This window comes from Rhipicephalus microplus, chromosome 5 (genome assembly GCF_043290135.1).
Source record: "Rhipicephalus microplus isolate Deutch F79 chromosome 5, USDA_Rmic, whole genome shotgun sequence".
NCBI classification, from domain to species: Eukaryota; Metazoa; Arthropoda; class Arachnida; order Ixodida; family Ixodidae; genus Rhipicephalus; species Rhipicephalus microplus.
Genome location: NC_134704.1, coordinates 214003721 through 214021113, shown reverse-complemented (window position 1 = coordinate 214021113; position 17393 = coordinate 214003721). Strand labels below are relative to the sequence as shown.

The window sequence follows — 17393 nt, the reverse complement described above, 5'->3', positions numbered from 1 at the left end:
CTACAAGAGTACGACATTCACGTCATTTACCGATCTGGGCAAAAACATTCCAACGCAGACGCTTTGTCCCAATCACCTCTACGATGTAGTGACAAGTTGGCGTCTTCGCCTGCCCCGACGTATCTGCACTTAGTGTCAGTGACATGCTACAGGAGCAACGAAAAGATCCTTGGATCGCTTCACTTATCAACTTGTCGAGTCGAACTCCCTCGCAAAGCATCCCTAGAGGTATGCGCTGTCAAATATAGCACTTCGTTATCAGAGATGGTTTGCTATACAGACGGAATTATCGCTCCGACGGACGCCAATGGCTCCTAGTTATTCCCAGACGTCTCCGCTCAGATATATGCGCCTCCTTTCACGCCGACCCATAATGCGCCCATGCTGGAGTGGTAAAAACCTACACCCGCGTGTCCCACCGCTACTACAGGCGTGGAATGTATCGCTTTGTTTGTCTCTACGTACGTTCCTGTCTCGCTTGTCAGCGCCGAAAGAATCCCACTCCACATTCTCCAGCTCCACTACAACCTTTACCTTGTCCTGCCCGACTGTTTGACCGTGTTGGTATCGATCTGTATGGACCTCTTCCGATTACACCCGCTGGAAATCGCTGGGTAATCATTGCCATTGATCACCTTACGCGCTACGCAGAAACTTCACCACTCTCTTCCGCGTCAGCAAGTGACGTCAGTCGTTTCATATTGCAACGAATTATTTTAGGTCACGGTGCACCACGTGAACTCCTGAGTGACAGAGGGCGTGAGTTTTTGTCGGACGCCGTCGAATCGCTTCTCAAGGAATGCCAAGTCATTCATCGCACCACCGCCGCGTATCATCCCCAAACTAATGGCATTACAGAACGATTTAACCATACATTAGGAGATATGCTGTCAATGTACGTCGCAACCGATCACTCCAACTGGGACAGTATTCTCCCTTTTGTAACATACGTGCATAATACTGCTATCCAGACAACCACTGGGTTCTTTCCGCACTTCCTCCTTTATGGTCGCGAGCCCTCTTGCACGCTAGACACCATCCTTTCTTATGGCCCGGATGTTGCTGAGTCGAGGACGATGTTACTAGCTGCTAAATACGTGGAAGAGTGTCTGTCGTCAGCTTGCCCCCTCCCTCACAAGTGCTGAACAGCAACGCCAGAAACACCACCGCGAAAGCCCAACGCCTCCGGCTTCTTGTGCATCGGATGACCTTGTCTGGCTTCGCATCGCATCAACCAGCCCTGGTCTCTCAACGAAACTGATGTACAAATATAACGGCCCTTACCGTGTGGTTAAACAAACATCACCCGCCAATTGAATCGCGGAGCCGCTTGAGCGGCCCCATGATCAACGACGCCGTGGACGTGAGACCGTCCACATAGGCCGCCTAAAACCGTATCACGATCCCTCTATTGTCTCCAGCCCATGAGTCACCAGGATGGCTCTTTTCTGGAGGGGAGGGAAATGTAGTGAATAAGATGAGTGCCACTCAATAAGGCAGAGGGCTTTAAATAAATCTACTTTAAATAAATCTACTTGAGTTAAAATACCAGAAAATTGGGAACGAAGTTATGTCCCGTTTAGTCACTGAGAAAACAGTATCTCAAAATAGCCAAAATTGAACAAACACTTGTGCGTGGCCTTCTTCCCACACTACCACAGCAGAACAATTGGGGACCCAGTAATAACCAGTAAAATCAAGACAACAGCAAAATGGGGCCATGTGAGATGTGCATGCATCTTTTCATACTTTCTCATCATGAACAGACGTTGGGTCTAAGTTTCCTCAAATTTCCATGGAAAACCCAGTGGAGTCCGTCAAAAAAACTTGAAATTATAATCTCCAGATTCCGGTGCCGTGTCCCCCCATTAAATTTTTATTTAAACAGAGCTGGTCTGACACTTTCCCCCCTTTGTCTGTTTTGCAAAGAATCAAACTATTGAACATTATTTTGGCTTATGTCGTAACTATGCACTAATTAGGAAACGACTTTTAGATATTCCATTTGCGAATCTAGGTTTAAATTTAACCACAGAAAATGTTCTAAATTTTGGTGCCTCTGTTTTGGGAAATTGCCACAGAGATGCATTCGATGCGGTGTGAAATTTTATTCGTCTCTAAATGTTTTTCAACATAACGCCACGTTAACATAAAGTTAACATAAAGCCACGTCAACAGGTACTCAAAAAAAAAAAAAAACGGGTCGAAAAGCGATTTTCAAATCTGGATAAATCCGTGACATACCAAATTAATCGGGCTTGGCAAAACCAACTGTCTGGTCGCCTCCCAAAATCAAGTTATAGCTATTAGTGTCTACTTTGTTGTTGATTCTTTTTTCTCACTATCTAAATCTTTGGTTTCTTTCTTTTTTTAACATACTGTCTTCACTTACAACTCCCCCCCTCCACTTTTTTTTTCGTTGTAAGCAATAATGCAGTTATCGTCCATATGAGACTATATGTTCTCTTGGCCAATCCCCCAGAGTGGGTACGGGCCATGGATAAGAGGATACAAACAAACAAACAAAGGCAGAGGGTTTCACTCAGTCCGGGAAGAAGACGACGTTTGGTTGACTGGGTACACAGGCTGGTGCGGTTCTAAAACGCCTCATTTTATTATATATATATATTACTGCCTTGTGGCAATATATGTATTCTGCATATATGCATACAAATACTGAAGCAGAGCAGAAATTATGCACTTTACTGACTTTGTGCTCCAAATTTTCATTAGGTCCTAGTGATAAAAAATTCACCATAATTCTGATAGAAGTCACATTTAAATAAATCAACTTGAGTTAAAATACCAGAAAATTGGGAACAAAGTTATGTACGAATTATGTCCCTTTTAGTCACTGAGAAAACAGTTATCTCAAAATGGCCAAAAATGAACAAACACTTGTGCGTGGCCTTCTTCCCACACGACCACAGCGGAACAATTGGGGACCCAGTAATAACCAGTAAAATCAAGACAACAGCAAAATGGGGTAGCAGGCCATGTGAGATGTGCATGCATCTTTTCATACTTGCTCACCATGAACAGACGTTGGGTCTAAGTTTTTACAGATCTTGACACACAACTGTTACCAGAAAGAGTTTATATATGTTATACAGTAGCGGCTCATCAATTTTAACTTAGTATGAAGTAATGCCTTGGTCTTGGCACAGCCCTGCCAATTTTTATGAGTCTTGGTAATTTGAACACATCAGCATCCACAATGGTTAATTTAGCCCTGGTTTTCATCACTCCTCAAAGAAGTCACCCCAGTGTGATCCCCACGCGTTGCATAACCAAACTAAACTTACTGCAGATGCAAAACAACAAAACAGCAGCATTCCTCAGCAGATGAGAATTCAGACACTCTGCTGGAGCTCTTGAACAAGCTGCAAACGATGTCCATGGAGTCGTGACGGAAGAAACGCAGGCAATTGCAAATTACTCATTATTTTTAATTTCGGTTCTGTTAATTCTGCCACGTATAAAAGTGCTTTCGAGCATAAACAGCATTGTGGCTCATTGCTAACATGAATGCATGTCAGCGATTGTTTTTGGTTAACTACTGACTGATCGCTCTCAGGGAACCATGCGCTGAAATTCACAAAATAAACGTGTAAGTGGCGCCTAGTAGGCGTTAACAACGAGTCTTGAGGTGGTATCCTTGGGCTCTAGCCGCGCAGTATTGCGCGATGTCTGCTCATTCGAACAATTTTTAGTGCTTTTCGAGTTGCAATTATGGAGCCTTTATTGAATTAGTTCATCGGCGAGCCAATTTATATGGTCTAACCTGCGTATAGACCATCTGCTTACATTCCTTCTGGTCCCATCGTCACCCCGCTAGCTTGTGAGTACTATTCATTTTTAGCAGAGCACAGTGGCTGGATCGTCCCAGACGCCAACTACTTCACCCCTCTGCTGAACTGCCTGGCATAAAAAAACGACACCGCGAAAACGAGCTTTGCGAGTGCCAGCCCGCCACACGTGAAATGAAATTTCTGCGGAACCGATTCTCACCGGTGAGCTTGCCAAAGGCACCCGACTGGCCGGCAGCCGCTGGCGGGAGAACCAGCAGTTGAACCATGACGCAGGCAGCTGAATTTCTTTTATCTACCGACGAATGCAGTCAAGGGCGAACAGCTACTGCAGCAGTCTCGAATGAACGTCAAGTGACAGTTTAAAATATCCCGTCACCACGCTTGTCACCAGTACACCGTCGAATTTCTCCGGAAGTGTTTCGGTTCCCCCGGTGGCACGAACCTTTTCGAGGCAAAAGCGTTCGGTTCACCCAATAGCCGCTTAAAACCGGCTTGACTTGGCTTAAAGTGTATGAATAGATGGCGTTAAAATCGGTGTGTTGGAAAACATTTTTCAGGCGATTTGGGCGTTCTTTATTCTGTGGTTCAGGTAGAGTTCCTCACTAGCTTGTGACACACAGTCTGTGGCGGGTTCATCGTATTGTAGTCGTGATGTTTTTTTCTCCGATGTTGGTGTTGGATTGGACTGTAATCTGCTTGAAATGGCGAGAACCGCCTCTGCCCGTGGGGTCGTGGTCGCTTTCTGTTGTTAGAAAGTGATTCATACGCAAGTCGCTGCCGCTTTTCTTAATTCCTGTGATGTCGTTGTGTTCAGGAGTTAACGTCATTCGCCCGAAGCACAGAATTAGCACCTACCAGCCCGAAGTGTTTGCCACCAAATCTACAAGCAATGACAACGAGCATAAAATAAAGGCCTTTGGAACGCGATTTGTGAATTTTGGTCTGATGCATGTACTACGCGGATGTATGGTAGGTGCATGCGTGTTGCTTGAGGACCGATCGAACAGCTGGTGTCACTTGGGAGGAAGTATATACTGTGCCAACGCTTTCATTGAAGCTTGTTCTTGCGTAAGTGCGCGAGATAGATACGGAATGCAGAAGTTGGAATTAGAGAACGTTCTTGTCCGAGTGGCTTTATCAAGCAGCCGCAGATGATGGCAATTTGTTTGCTTAGCAGTGTGTGTTTAGATTGGGGTAACCAACAGTGAAGGTAGTTGTGTGTGGGTGAGGAAATTAGTTTTCTTTGTTGCGGTGCCTTCCAAACAAATCCGTTATTTCTTCTCTTCATTGCGTCGGTCTCTTGATGTGGCACTAAATTTTGCTATGTGCTCTTCGTGACACTTCCTCTCGCTCTAGAATGCTCTAGTAAAAGTTGACGCTAAAGTGTTTAAAGTTCCTTGCAGCTAACCACAGCAACATTTCTTTGTCTATGTGATCAGATGGACGCTCGTTATTTGGCATGTCTTTTATAACGCAAAACGTTTCTTTTTTTTTTTCGTTTACTGAACAGTCCGTAAAAACTCGGGGACATTTGTCCCGACTGGGACAGCGCGGGCAAAGTCTTGGACAGTCCAGCGAAATTCGGGACGGCTGGTAACACTAGTTTAGGCAAGTGTATAAAAATGAAAAAAAATGTAATAAAATAGAAATTTCATAGCTGGGAGCATTGTCAAGCTTCAATTGCTAACCCGTAAAGGTCTCTTTAAAAGTTAACATTGCTGCAATACTGCAGTGTCGTGGGGTGGAGTGCTTGCAGTGTATTGCAGTAAAGCATACATTATGCGCGCGCGTGTGTGTGTGTGTGAAATGGAAGCGTAGCACTGCTATTAGGCCTAATGCGATGCGCCGTGCTTAGTCTCATTCACGACCGGCTTTATAAATAATAAATAAATAATAAAGCCGGTCGTGGTCTCATTATTGGTGATGCGACAGACGGCATCAGCACCAACTTCAACCTTTGTAAAGAGTCCATATGTTCCCCCATAATTATTTTTTTTAATTGTGGCAAGGGATTCACACCACAGTAAACTTCTAGTATATCGCATGAATAATTTAAAATTGTTGCATGGCCCCCAATAAAGAAGTGAAAAATACCTGTGACAGACTCCTTGGTACTCCAGATTTTGTGCCATCAGATATGTGTTCTAAAATGAAAATGATCATTATTAGTGAAATATATACTCAGGCTAGGTACTGGAGACGATTGTGCATGTTTTGCAAATTTCCTTTTAAAAGCTCATGCTTCACTTTATCGGGCTTTCTTTAGTTATTAAGGAAAATAGCTCCCCAAGAATGGTCTAAAATTAAACACACAGTTTGTCATGGGGCAAGTTGAGCTTAGCAAGAAAATGATTTATGAAAACCATTCTGTCGCATAACTAAGAGCAAGCTGGTTTCAGGAAACATGTTGACCTGAGATGATGGCACGTGTTCACGCATCTTACAAAGGCCGCTTGTTGTTATAATGTGGCTGTAATTGGACAAATGTCTGTCATCAGGTGTGGAGATACATCGCATCTCTGATGATCAACTTTTTAAAGAATAGGTTTTCAGGGGATGCTAAAAACTTTTTTTGAAGGGGTGAGCATTAGAGAGCATTACTTTATTAAAGTCTCCAATTTCATTAGGTTAGCACTGAGGCTTGCAGGTATGTTAAATGAGCATGGTCACTTGAGTAACACTCAGAGGTCAATAATTATAGGGTGAACAGCAAGGTATGTATGAAACAGGATTATGCAAATCGCAGAAATAGACATAATGAAGTTGTCGAGAAGACTTTGTTAACAGTACATTTACAGGCTTCATGCAGAATTTGCATTCCCGCAGGGTGAATTTACTTTCGCTGCTGCTTTCGATGGCATCATTGCAGTTCATAAGCACTGGTTTTACGGACTGCACGTGATGATCTTGTTTTTTCAAGGTTCTTGTACTCATTAAAAAGTATAGTATCAAGGAACTTACATGCTGTCTTAAGGCATAATCAGGCTCACCATAGAGGTAAGTGGTGACATTTTAGTTAGTTGTATGTGGTAGGTCTGTGTACATAACATCATAGTAATCTTGCAATGCTGTAGCTTTATTTGTGTAACGAGTGAAGCTTCTTTTCCTGTTAAAAATTTCTGCCAAGCAAATAAGTTCCAACAGTAGGATTTGCCCTTGGGTAAAGCAGGTGGTAAGAGTGAGCTTATTCAGAAGCCCTTCAAGAGTACCCACTAAAGGAATTAGTACCTATAGGGCAAAAATTCCAGTGCATTAAGAAGGGCAAGGGAGGACGGTGCAGGTTAACATTTCAGGAAGGCATCTTCTGGACATCATCCTTCTCTAGCCACAAGCTTGTATGGCCAATGTTTCGCAGACTCCTACTAACACAAACTAGGTATAAATGTTATTTCTCTATTGCAAGATGACACACCATATACCTTTTGAGAGTCTCCTCACCACAAGCCCTTACATTAGCCTAAAATTTTTTTTTCTACGGTGCCCTTTTTTGTCCTAAACAGTTGTCTCAAGCAACAGTATGCACGTTGTGACAGTCTAGCTGGTGCCCACAGAGATGGCTCCAGCCATCACCATGTATACTCCACTCAAAATGTAAGACACTGTAAAATCATAGTCTGATGTGCGTGCATAGGACCTTGAACATGTAAGCAGTGACCACTTCTCTTGTGTTCTCTGCACTGGCTTCTGCTTGTCGTACACCTGTTCAAGATTCTGACAGTGAAATTAGTTCTCGCAATGCTGTCTCAGAGGTAGAACTGTGTACATCCCCAGGAACACCATGGTGGAGCGAGCAGAGGCTCATATCAAATGTAGTAATAAACTGGCAACACCATGGTGATATAAGCACACTTGCATTAATTTATTACATTTTTATTGAGGCAGACATCACACAGCTAAGCCTAGTTGTGATCTCTTTTCATTATTGTCTACATAATTTTCCCGTTGGTCACAGCACAGGAAGAAAAATTTCTCTGTGGGAGCACCATATTTTAAGCTTGCATGACTCCAATGAAGCACTGTGCAAACAGATATATTGAAAATGTCAATACTTCGGGTCCTATAAATGGTGAACTGGTTGTCACATTCAGCCGGTGATCCTGCAGGAGCTTTAGCATATACTCTAAGGTCATTTTGCATCAACAATGCCACATACAATAGTTTAACAATGCTTGTTAATGGGCAAGATGATGCATAGCTTCAGGGAGGTAATTAAGCTAAGGGGGAAAATTATAGATGCCTAAGCACCACTGGAAAAATGAAAAAGCACAGAAAAAGAGCATCGGTCGCAGATGAACTACAGAAAATATTTACACTGCACCACACATTAGCATCCTCTAGAATTTTCCCTAATAATGTCATACCAACCTGCCTAGCAGCAAGTACTTCTAAGGTAATAAAGTGCAGAATGACACTTGCATAAGACAGGAAACAGGACGCGAGTTAACTGCCATATATCTTTGTTTGTGGCTTTGGCAGAAAATATATAAGGAAACAGACACATGTGCAGAGTGACAGTGTGCAATGTCACAGTCATCAAAAACATCACTTAACATTGCCTGCTCGAGAAATTTTCCTGGTTTTCAAAGTTTCAACAAATGTGTCACAATTGAATACACCACTTCTTTTCCAGCTTGAACTGCTTCCAACAGTTCACATCTATCAGGACTGCTGCCTGTAATCTTTGTCTGGTATTTAATCTGAACTGACATGCCCTGATACTTACACACAATCAGCCATATTTGTCTATCTACCCTTAACAGCCTGTAAGTCCACGTGTAACAACACACGCTCCACCCTTCCAGTGGTAATAGTCCATACGGGTCATTATATCATTCAGTTAACTGCCTAACTATACTTTCATTCATTCACTTCATATTTCTTGAAAATAGAGATATGTGAACCCTACAACTGCTTTGCAAAAAACAAATGAAGTACAAGTATAACACTTGCTATGATGGCTTAATTAAAAATATTATTTCACGATGATGGCCCAGAAGCTTTCTCTAGAAAACATGTAAAGCCCATATGGAGAAGTATGTGTCCCAGGGAAATTCTGCAACTGCCAAATTCGAAGGGAGTGCCAAATATTCTAAGATTTCACATACCAAGTTGAATACTGTTCTATTTGATTCAGTCGCCATTATTTGTAGAACTAAACATTTTTTACTAGTTTAATAAAATTTAAAATGTTAAGTGCACTGAAATAAAAAGAAAATGTGTAAAAGTATCATAAATTTCATCCCTGGCAGGTTATACGCATTAAACATGACAGCTTATCTAGTGCAACTGACTGCTTCGCTCTAGGAAAGTGATTTTGCTACCTATACAATTGTCACTTACCCTTTCTTAACACTTCTGTAGATTTTAAGGGCTTGATGTTTTCGCCAGATACTCGATTCCTACTTTTAAGATTTCTAGAAGTCCTTATCATAGCTGCAAAGGGAGATACAGCCAGTATTTGATGTACTTGTTTTTATATTGCAATGGAAATAATACATCAACTGGGAAATAGCAATGAAACATTTTGTGTTAAATTTTATTTCAAATTCGTTTTGCTGCACAACTTGTGTACCAAACAGTGGCCGACAACCATTGGGTGTATTTGCACCACGCTCTGCCATGACGAAGCACATGCATGAAACTTGAGAGGCACGAGCTCATGCATGCAGGTGCAATTATTATGTAGTCATCCCTTGAAACATCCTTGGTAATTTTAAATACTTGGCTGGGCAGATATCTGTTAAATTATTCTCGAATGTCCAGGCTGGCTACAAAATGAGCAATGCTAATAATGTTCTTGGCTTGTGCCACAAATTTTTTACCACTCACTCTTTAAAAATATTTCCTAACGCTGTTGTTGTATAACCAAACAAGAATATGTACATGCTCTTTAGCATACTGTTATTCACAAACTAAATGCCAGTTCATTAAAACTCAAGACAGTTAAACATTCATATTCCATAATTACGATCAAACTGAAGGTGAGTTACCACAACAACCAATCTTGCACTGATGTCATTATGTTTTCATTATGAATTTAGTAATTTGCATGCTTGCTTCTTTTTCACAGAGTATGCATATTATTATACAAGACACCACAACTAACTCATTTATCAACTTCAGTATTTTATCACTTTCAATCAACCATCATATTGCAAAGTCTTGAAACAAGTCACATTTAAGACCCACAAGTTTTCTTGTGCCCTTACAGTGCATCGAAGGCCCTGAAGTGTCAAACAGGCCAAAAGGCATTGGTAAGGCTTGTTCATAGGCATTGGACAAATCTGTTTACAAAATGTGTTAAAGGCACATGCGTGCACTTGTTTTGGTTTGATTGTACGTTAACATTAAGAAAGGAAGGAGTGGTGCGACATTTCTGGCACAAGCCAAGCATGTGGTTAGCATTGCTAACTTTCACTTCACTTTATTATCCTAAAGACCCCGGTGAGGGGGTATTGCATAAGGGGTAGGTTAACAAATGGAGGTTACAGAGAGTGATCTTCTGACAAACAATATGTATTTATGTTTTGCGCAAACGTTGATGAACACGTGATGGCTGCAATGTCACGGGGAATGCCATTTCAGTCCACTGCTGTGCAAAGAAAAAATGAGGCAGCAAAAGTAGTAGTGCGAGCGCATGCGCATGCGATTGAATAAGGATGGGTTGTGCGGTGAGATATGCACGTTGGTGGGATAATGTAAGGTGCTTGATTGAGGGAACTGTGAAAGAACTTGTGAAACAAACAGAGGCTGGCGATGCAGTGATGCACAGAAAGATTATCAATATCAATGTCATGTTTTAGGGATGATATGCTTATTTCGTATGAATATGAAGAGTGAATGAACCTAGTGGCACGATTTTGTACAGATTCTATTTCGTTTATTAGGTATATCTGGTGCGGGCTCCAGATGGGCGCTGCATATTCTAGTTTAGGTCTGATGAGCGATTTGTAAGCCAGAAGTTTTATGTCTAGTGGTGTGTGACGCAAATGACGCTTTAGGAAACCGAGGGGTCTGTTCGCGGATGATATGATGTTGTTTATGTGAGTGTTCCAGGAAAGGCCAGATGTTAAGGTGACGCCTAGGTATTTATGACTGAACTTGTTCGATAGTGGAATTAGAGATTAGGTATGAGAATGATAAAGGATTACGCTGGTGTTGAAATGAGGCGAGTTTGCATTTAGTAGGGTTAAGCTTCACTAACTAAAGATCACACCACTGTTGCACGAGATCCAGATTCTGTTGGAGTGTAGTTTGATCAGAAATCTTAGTAACTGTGCGATAGATGAGACAGTCCTCGGCAAATAAACAGATATGGGAAGATACATGAACAGGAAGATCATTAATATATATTAGGAACAAGAGGGGTGCGAGTACAAATCCTTGGGGGACGCCGGATGTTACTGGGAGGGAGCTAGAACGGGTATTTTAATGGAGACAAACTGAGAGCAGTTAGTAAGAAATTGTGTGATCCATGCAAGAATGTTGGAGTGCAGGTTCAGCTGGGAAAGTTTTAACAGTAGGCGTTTGTGTGGTACCTTATCAAAGGCTTTTGCAAAGTCGAGAAAGATTGCATCGGTCGGAAAGTGGTGGTCGAGAGAAGAGTGTATATCATGAATAAATATAGCAAGTTGGGATTCACAGGATAATGATTTACGAAATCCGTGCTGGGAAGAATGAAAAAAATTGTTGGTGTCAAGAAATTTCATGATGTGTGAATATATGATATGTTCAATTATTTTGCAGGGGACGCTTGTTAGAGAGATGTGTCAATAATTTAGGGGGGACTGTCTGTTACCTGATTTGTGGACTGGAATGACCTTTCCCTCCTTCCAGTCGTCTGGTAAAATTCCTGTTTCGAGTGACAATGAGAACATCATCGAAAAGTACACTGCAATAATTTACTTAGTATTTTTTAACAATTTAGAGTTAATATTGTCTACGCCAGCTGATGATGAAAGTTTTAATTTGTCAATGAGTGATGAAATGCCACTAACGGATAACACAACAGGGGCCATCGCTGATAATGTCGTAGTAGGTGGCGTAAGAAACGGTACGTTGGCTTCTTTAGTGAACACTGATGAGAAAGCGGTGTTAAAGATATTGGCACAAACAGTGTCGCTTATGTCTTCATTTTTATCGTTTGTAAGCGTGATGTCTCGTGTTAGTTGCAGGTTTATGATTTCCGAGAATTCTCTAGGGTTAGATTTCAGAATTTTAGATAAATCATTGTGATAGAATGTCTGTTTCGCTTTTCTAATTTCAGCATAATAAGCATCTTCCGCAGCATAGTACTTGCCCCATGCGCACGCATTACCATTAAACTTCGCAGCTCGGAAGAGGCGCTTTTTTTATTTTCAAGTGTTTTCAAACTTTTGGAAAACCATGGTTTATTTTTATTGGCAGTAAAGCTCACTGTGGGGATGAATTTATTAGTCAAGTCAGTTATCTTGTCCTTAAGCATTAGCCAGCTGTCATTGAGAGAACAGGAACCGAGATTGAGTTCGAAGTATAGTAGGAAATCTCGTAATTCACGATTCATTAATTCATAATTACCCTTATCATACAAGTGAATCGTTTTGCGGAAAATGGAGCGTATTTTTGGGGTGAAGTTAAATATGGTATGGATGACTTTGTGATCGCTGATTTCACGTAAGTATGCCATAGATTTTAAGCTTTCGGGGCTATTTGTTAATACCAGGTCTAAAATGTTTGACGATTCACTAGTCACGTGCATTAGTTTGGTTACCTGTTGGATGAGGTTAAAGTTAGTATTTTCCAAGGTTGGTGAAACGTGATTGAGCCAATTAATGGAGGGAAAGTTAAAATCCCCATAAAGCAGAACACGTGCGTTAGGGTGTTTATTAGTTAGCTGGGATAAGATTTCGTTAAGTTTGCAGGGGAAGTCTGGGTCAGTTCGAGGGGGCCTATAGCATACGCCAAGTATTATTGCTTCGGGAGGGGCACGGCATATTACCCATAATGATTCTAGTTGTGAAGATGTGTTGATTAGAGAGCATGATAGTTCTTTTTTAGTGGTGATGAGTATGCCTCCGCCACGTGAATTTTTACGATCGTGACGAAAGAATATGGTATTTATCCCGCACTAACTTTATGTTAGTGCGGGGGTTTCAGATGAATTCCAGCCTATTTCTTTAGCAATATATCTATAACATGTGGTACAAATAGTTTCTGTTAGTAATTTCACAAATGACAACACTATTATCAGCAAATTATGACAAAATTTAGATGATAGCAAAGAAGGGGCATTGGCTGTTAAAATGAGAAATAAGTTGGGCTTAGCTGAGCACAAAGTGAGTTCAATTTCATGCGAAGCATTCAAAGTACTAAACTTTGTTCGGTAGTGCCAAGGTCCAGATCACTTAATTTTAAAGTAAATGTTTATGACTGATTTTGTCAAATGTGTTAGAAAGTTCTAAAATAATTCAGTCTATGAATCACCTCATTAAGAGAATGGCACAATTTATGAGTAAATAAGTGGAGTCTAACTTTGAAGCATAGTTTTAAATCTATAATGCATAGTGTTGTATGAAATGTGGGGTGATATAGAGGTACTTAGCTGCTGAATAAGCTTTGTTAGAATATAATAATAGTAGTGGTATTACAACATATGTGCAAGTTAGAATGAGGAAAAATAATAATACATTTTTAAATTCCAGAAGAAAAAAAGAAAATTAAAAAAAATTACAGGAGATTCATGGAGTGATTGATGATGAGTGGGGTGAAGCGTCCGTCCATGCATGCGTCTATGCGTTCGATCGCGTTCGAGAATGCAGATGACGCATGGGTAACACCGATGAGACGCGTGACAAAGGAGTCGAGCGCAAGCGTCTTTAACGTGCCCGCCACTCTGCTTCGTTCATGCCCCACCAACGATCCACTACGTATGGTGACTATAAAGGAAACTGAGAGATCCGCTCGTTCTATGCGTATTCAGGCACAGCCCCCCATGCAGCCAATCTGAGAGTAGGGGTACAGCGCCATCTAGTTATCTTTACCCAACTGCAGTTTCTATGTAATTCTTGAGAAAGCGCTGTCTATTATACTGTTCGGCAAATACTGCCTTCCTTTCTTTGTTTTCTCTCCTCTCGGTTATGCGTGATGCTTGTACCATATATAAGGACACAGTGAAAGATAAGGCATCAGTACCAAAAGGACTTATTTGGTTTGCATTCTTTTATGGTTTGGGGGAAGTATGAATATTTATAGCAACTTGATTTAAAAGTGTATTTATTATGTGTTTGTGAGTGCCTGTAAGGTGTTAACTTAAAATGACAGAAAAAAATTACTTTTGACGTGTCGATGTTTATGTCACTATGAATTAATTGAAACAAAATCTTTAGTTTTGCTATTTTTACCCTACCTTGTAGTGTTAATAGACCGGCTTTCGTTTGCAACTCAGTAGGAGAATTCGTTAGATTGAATTTGTTATAAATATACCTCATTGCCTTCCTGTGCACCCCCTTTTAATCCTTGCAATTAGTTACTTTGTATGTGGAAACCCCACAATACTAATATAATCATGTTAGTAATATATTATTATTATTATTATTATTATTATTATTATTATTATTATTATTATTATTATTATTATTATTATTATTATTATTGATAACATTGCACTTGATTTGCAGTTTACTCATTAAATCTGTATTTCACTGTTACACTGTTCAAGGCAGTATTTATAATGTCCTTACAAAGACCTACATATTTTAACTGCATTTAATGGACTCAGATATATCAGCCAGTCTTGTGGCACACCCTACAGGACAAGAATACTTTCGTCATTTCAGGACATCCCGGGGATGTTTTGGATTTTCGAAGGAGGTACGTATTAGGGAATGACTGATGCACGGTTACCTGTTTTTCATGCAACCTTACCTTATCTCCAAAAGATCAGGTGATGGCAGTATGAGGCAAAGCAGTTAGACCTTTTCAGAGTAGCTTTATGCCTTTCTATAAATTGCAGTGTCATGTCCTCCTCTGGCAGAGAGGTGCAAGGCAATAGGAGGTAAGGGAGTGCCAGCCCGTTTAAACTTCGATGCAGCACACAGCAATATTTGGTTGTGTATATGTCCTGTGCTTTACACAAACTGTTTTTTAGTTGTTTGCACTGCTTAAAATACCCTGTGCCTTTTTGAAATGAAACTTGTACTGGCATACAATGAACTGTAAATGTTGTCAGCATTAGATGTACAAAAAAAAAACCATCATGAAGGCAATGAGCCCTTATCACTTATTTGCCTTGCACTACAGCTATTCTGGGATGAAGAGAATGACCATAAGGAAGATAATAATAATAATAATAATAATAATAATAATAATAATAATAATAGTAATAATAATAATAATAATAATAATAATAATAATAATAATAATAATAATAATAATAATAATAATAATAATAATTCACACCAACTGGTTTCATTATAACAAATGATTCCAGCTGATTTCATTTCCAGGCCAGCTGGTTTCATTTTCAGTCTCGAGTGGTTCATGCTGGGACCAACTGGAACATGTTGCTAATTTGTTGGCTTGTACTTAGTCCCAGCTGTATACAGCCATGGTTTCAGTTAAAGTGAACAGAAACCGTGGAGTATTTTCACCTGGAAAGGAAAGAATGTAGAAAGTGATGCATCCAAAGGCAAAAAAGAAAACAAAGAGGAAAGATAAAACAGGGAACAGAGCAAGAAAAAAAAAGCGAGCTCTCAAAGAGAAAGAGAGAAGAAAAGAGAGAAAGAAGGAGGCACACGCACACTGAACTTCTCTCGCCCTCATTTTTGAGGGCTCCTCGTTTTTTCCCTATGTGTCACTTTTTTACCGTTACCTGGCTAAATTTTTGCTCCTATACGCAGATCGACTGAATTGACGGCGCACTCAGATTTAGCGTACATGCTCGTTGTCACATCCTGTCCCAAAATTCTCATGCCTGTCGTGCCAGTAAACAGATTTGCAATGAAAATCACTATCGTGCAGCTTAGAAGCTGTATCATGCACAGATCATAATGTCAGCCTGATCGCACGAAGTAGCGGTAATAACTTAGTAGTACACCATGCATAACACAAACGTTCAGTGGGACCTTAAGTTATGTCGTCTTAACTGCAAAAGTGCAAGTTGTGCTTTTCCAGCATTTTCCTCAACTATGAGCCATACACTACAGCTGTGTTTTGTATGAATATAAAAGAGAGTACTGCTTAAAATGTTAGGTACACTGACTATACAATTAAAAATATGGTAATCGGCATTTCTAAGAGTTACATTTTCTTGTAAAAAACTGACACATACTTATGTCAAGATTCATGCCGAAAGTACGTCTTGCCCAAGGATATTTCTGAAAAATTCAGCATATTCCACGTAGCTCCGGAATCGACATTATGCGAAGCATGCGGAGGCATGCTTAGCGTGACCATGTTGTGATTTTTTTATAGCGGCACGTCATGAAATTATGCCAAATATACGTCCAAATGTTCCACACACAGATATACATTGAAGAATTCCAAGTGTTTATATAACCAGTTGTTTGCACTTTCGCAATGATGCAAACATGAACTTGAGCATTAGTAACACCAGAATTAATAAGCTGGTATGAAGTGCTGGTGCTAGTGAGGATGGTAGCCCTGGACGCTGCTGCATAAATCAACTTCAGTGCATGGCACCTAGCAACAATTGGCGTCAACCCGATATCACAGCTGCATCATAGGAGTACATATGTAATGTTTATAAAGCTGGATTGCCACCACTGCAACCACTATTAACGTTTCATGACCATATTAAGGTATTAAGCTATTTGAAAAGTAGGTCCGAGATCTGGCGTGGCTTTGTTGTAGAAGATGCTTGAGTGCCGCGCAGAATGCTTGGGTTCGATTTCTGATGGGACCGCGACATTTATTCTTTGCATTTGTCGGGTCAGCGCTGCCGATGTAAGGCTTTTTAGATGCGAAGCATCTCTGACTCACGTGTTTAACGCCGTACGTACGTCCGTGCGAACACACCGCAGCGCGTTTCTCTCGCCGCAGGTATTGGAGCACTGCCAAGTAGGTCAAGTCGCAGCTGCGCGTTGACGTCTCACCCGCAGCAGCTGCCGGCTTCTCCACCCACTCATAACACACATCTCTCCCACTTCACCCTCTCCACCACCCGCAACGCTCGACCGCACGTCGAGTGGAAACACTTTTTTAGCTCGTTATCTGCGATGAAACTTACATGAAACCCAACCCGCCTCCCATGCCTTTGCGTTTCAAACAAACGTTTACTCGAGTAAGCATTACACCGACTTCGCTTCCAGCCGTTCTTCTAGCACCCGCGTCGACGCCCGTTTCAACTGGGTCAATGACGTGGGCACCACTGCTGCTTCGCATCCCAGCAGGGTTCTCTTCGGGGAAATGGTTCATAATTTCTCAATGCTCACGCGTCAAAATTTTCCACGTGTGTTCTCGTCATTCCTAAATAGATGCAAAAAATTAAGTGTCAATTACTTGGGGCACATAGCCGCCCGCGGGTATGTGTCACTGTTCAGCAGGAAGTGTTTGACGACGCGCGTAACAGGATTGTGACCTTAT

At 41.0% G+C, this 17393-nt stretch overlaps 1 protein-coding gene and 1 long non-coding RNA gene across 3 annotated transcripts in view; both read right to left on the bottom strand.

Moving 5' to 3' along the window:
* Nucleotides 1-4288, bottom strand: part of LOC119173528 (dnaJ homolog subfamily C member 2) — a 301565-nt gene extending 297277 nt beyond the window's left edge. The window contains exon 1 of one of the 2 annotated variants that reach the window (XM_075896473.1): nt 4012-4288. In XM_075896473.1, coding sequence (XP_075752588.1) covers nt 4012-4078 — 67 coding nt within the window. In that variant the 5' untranslated portion in view covers nt 4079-4288. The remainder of the gene's footprint in view (nt 1-4011) is intronic. The other variant, XM_037424336.2, reaches the window with a different exon arrangement.
* Nucleotides 4289-15177: 10889 nt separating this feature from the next.
* LOC142818118 (uncharacterized) overlaps nt 15178-17393 on the bottom strand; it is a 14281-nt gene continuing 12065 nt past the window's right edge. Inside the window, exon 3 of the long non-coding RNA XR_012895595.1 lies at nt 15178-15439. This is a non-coding gene — a long non-coding RNA (uncharacterized LOC142818118). The remainder of the gene's footprint in view (nt 15440-17393) is intronic.